Raw genomic sequence first — 2500 nt, forward strand, 5'->3', positions numbered from 1 at the left:
TCGACTGCTCGAGTACTCCTTGAGTCCACAATGCTGCACATTAGTGTAGCCCAGCCAGCATTTTTAGTGTGTGTGAGGGAGGTAGGACGAAAAATTTGTCTAAGGAGAGAAGGGGACAGCAATAACTGACAGCTGACAGCAAATGCTGTCTGTTGGTAGGCAGCCGCGGCGAGCTCTCGTATCTCACCTGTATGAGCGAGCGAGAAAGAGAATAGCGGTTGCTTTTTCTCGCAATAGATCGAGGCTTCGGAGACCGTTTGAAACTTTTTTAGTTTCTTTTTTCCGCTTATTTTGAATTTAAAATGCAACATGACCAAATTGACTGGCAAATAAACTTTATCTTTTTATGTGTTATTCCAACCAATTGTTAATTAAAAGGTCCTTCAAAAGGATTTCATCCAAATAGACCAAACATGAACCGCTTCGGTGTGTGTTCACGTTTTGATTCGTCCACCAAATACTTGTTCTCCGTTTCCTTAAACCAGTCACGATGCGCGTACAATTTTTCTTTGAACGATTCTGAAACGATGGTAGGCGAGTTTAGAAAACCCGACTATTTGTGAGTTATTTTAACTATACTTACTATCCATATCCTCAAACGTGCCAGCCTTTCCCCCGTATTCGTTGGGTAGGCTCTCCAGGGGGATGGCACTGTGCAGAGTGTCGGTAGTCATGTGCATATTTATCATTTCTTGTACATCTTTGCGCAGGAAGGGCCTCACAAGAAACATTAGACGGTTTATAAGCGGGCTCACATTGATGAAGTGAATTTGCTTCAGACGAATCGGAAGAGCTTCCTGAAAATAGAAACTTTGTTTTTTTACTGCTCCCATGCTGAACTTTGTAATGTGTCCCGTATGCATTCCTTGCATGTCTGATAACATTATGAGACCATTGGCGTTGCCTTCGAGCTTCACCCACAAATCCATGCACATCGTCATGCTGTGGAGTAATAAAACAATAAAAAAGGTTAAAAGGCGCTTGATATCCTAAACCGTTCGTTTTTCTAACGTTTTTAGTATTTGCGGATGATTGAAGTGCGTCGTATCCGTTGTCCGCAGGCGACTATATACCATTTTATAACCTTCTTTCGTTTCACCTGGTAATATAGCAACCATCCTAGAACAGAAAGTAACAAATTTAGTTATTTCCATCCTCTCTATTATGTACCTCTTGAAACGTAATGGTATTATTGACAATTTTATTGATCATACTATACTCAATGCTATGCATAACGTTCATCCCATGGGTAAGCATTAGTCAAGTGCGGAACAGACCAGAGTATTGGTTTGGTCAATCGCATTTAACTCACTTACTCCATCACAGACCTCCCTGATGCTGCGTGACGCACAAGCGTTGACCTCGACACCTGTTAATCTCTATCTGGGTATCGTTCAAGACGCGTATGTATGTATGTAAGTTGTTCAACCCGAATCAATCAAAATTCATCAATGATAATGCTCCCTCCTTCGGAATGATGTCGGAGATAATTCATGTGTAAATTCAATAAACAAAAAAGAAACACAATATAGTTACATGATGGCTAACGCCGTTTGCACGGGATCGCTGAAAACATCTCGATCGGCGAAAAAGTCGCGATAGTTTGTCCTCGAGGTACAATAATTTTCGATCGTTGTCTGGGTGGCTTGTTGGTTATTGTAGTTGGCATGAAGAAATAGTGCTATGTCGTGATCTGGGCCCATTGATTCCAATTTCGTAGCAGCACATATGCGGATGTAACAAACACGGCATTACAATAATTAATTAAAACAACCGGCGGTCTACAGCAGTTATCTGGCTTTACCTTCTAGTGCCGGTAGATGTGGTTGCGCGATGAGCCATTGTTTTATTTCCTTGAGGCACTTCACATTCACTTGAGGCCAACATTGAATTTCTGCTGGTTGATCTTCGCCCGTATCCGTTGATGTCTGCATGGCAAAGTGTTTCTCAAACGCAGGCGACACGCTAAACTCAACTGCACTACGTCAACTGATGAATGGGACGACGCGAGCGTCAAAGTAATAACTTCAACACCATCATCAACATTATCTACGTAGCGATGATGAGATTACGGAACGTTACATATACACATCAACACACTACGTGCTTTCGTCACTGAAGTACGCATGGCGCGTTAATCGAATAAAAGAACTTTCAAGTGTATCCACAACACGTTAATGTTAGAACCTATCTCGTTTGTACACGTCCTAACAGCCCCCCCCCCCCCCCCCCCTGTATCTAACACACAATTAGTATAGTAATGCTCTTGTTAAATTTTAGTATGTTGGATGAGGGTTCGTACCGACAGCAAACGATTGTAGAAATTATTTCTCTTTATCTTTTTACTGTTTGTTCACCTGGTAGAAAAAGCATGATTTGAAGAACATTATAACATCGGTTATAACAAAATAAAATTCTTAAAATTTGACTTATGAATCTGTCTGAAAGTATGATACGCACAACTTGGGGATCCTAACCATTCATTACGCTCGTATGTTGT

The 2500-nt window shown here is 41.2% G+C and overlaps 2 protein-coding genes across 3 annotated transcripts in view; both read right to left on the reverse strand.

Annotated features, from left to right (window-relative positions):
- Nucleotides 1–167, reverse strand: part of LOC125957777 (pyruvate dehydrogenase E1 component subunit alpha type II, mitochondrial-like) — a 3196-nt gene extending 3029 nt beyond the window's left edge. The window contains exon 1 of the mRNA XM_049690691.1: nt 1–167. This exon is cut by the window's left edge and continues 152 nt beyond it. The gene's annotated coding sequence lies outside the window, so the exon portion shown is untranslated.
- Nucleotides 168–242: 75 nt separating this feature from the next.
- On the reverse strand, nt 243–1978 carry LOC125957778 (alpha-tocopherol transfer protein-like). 2 transcript variants are annotated; one of them, XM_049690692.1, is made up of 5 exons: nt 1805–1978; nt 1537–1693; nt 1012–1119; nt 584–942; nt 256–519 (listed from the first exon to the last, which is right to left on the reverse strand). In XM_049690692.1, exons 1-5 carry the CDS (start codon nt 1932–1934, stop codon nt 395–397), a joined length of 879 nt encoding a protein of 292 aa, XP_049546649.1. In that variant the 5' UTR covers nt 1935–1978; the 3' UTR covers nt 256–394. The 2 variants fall into 2 exon arrangements, with proteins under 2 accessions (XP_049546650.1, XP_049546649.1); XM_049690693.1 differs by lacking the exons at nt 1537–1693; nt 1805–1978 and adding an exon at nt 1317–1532 and having other exon boundaries at nt 243–519.
- Between the last annotated feature and the right edge of the window lie 522 nt (nt 1979–2500).

Source organism: Anopheles darlingi, chromosome 3 (assembly GCF_943734745.1).
Source record: "Anopheles darlingi chromosome 3, idAnoDarlMG_H_01, whole genome shotgun sequence".
NCBI classification, from domain to species: Eukaryota; Metazoa; Arthropoda; class Insecta; order Diptera; family Culicidae; genus Anopheles; species Anopheles darlingi.

Bases quoted from the DNA above. Each gene is read 5' to 3' on its own strand.
- LOC125957778 (XM_049690692.1), bottom strand. From the start codon at position 1,934: ATGCAGACATCAACGGATACGGGCGAAGATCAACCAGCAGAAATTCAA. The intron at 1,120-1,536 runs GTAACTATATTG...TTTCTGTTCTAG, and splicing joins CAAACGGCGTTAGCCATCAT to GATGGTTGCTATATTACCAG. The intron at 520-583 runs GTAAGTATAGTT...CCATCGTTTCAG, and splicing joins CACGTTTGAGGATATGGATA to AATCGTTCAAAGAAAAATTG.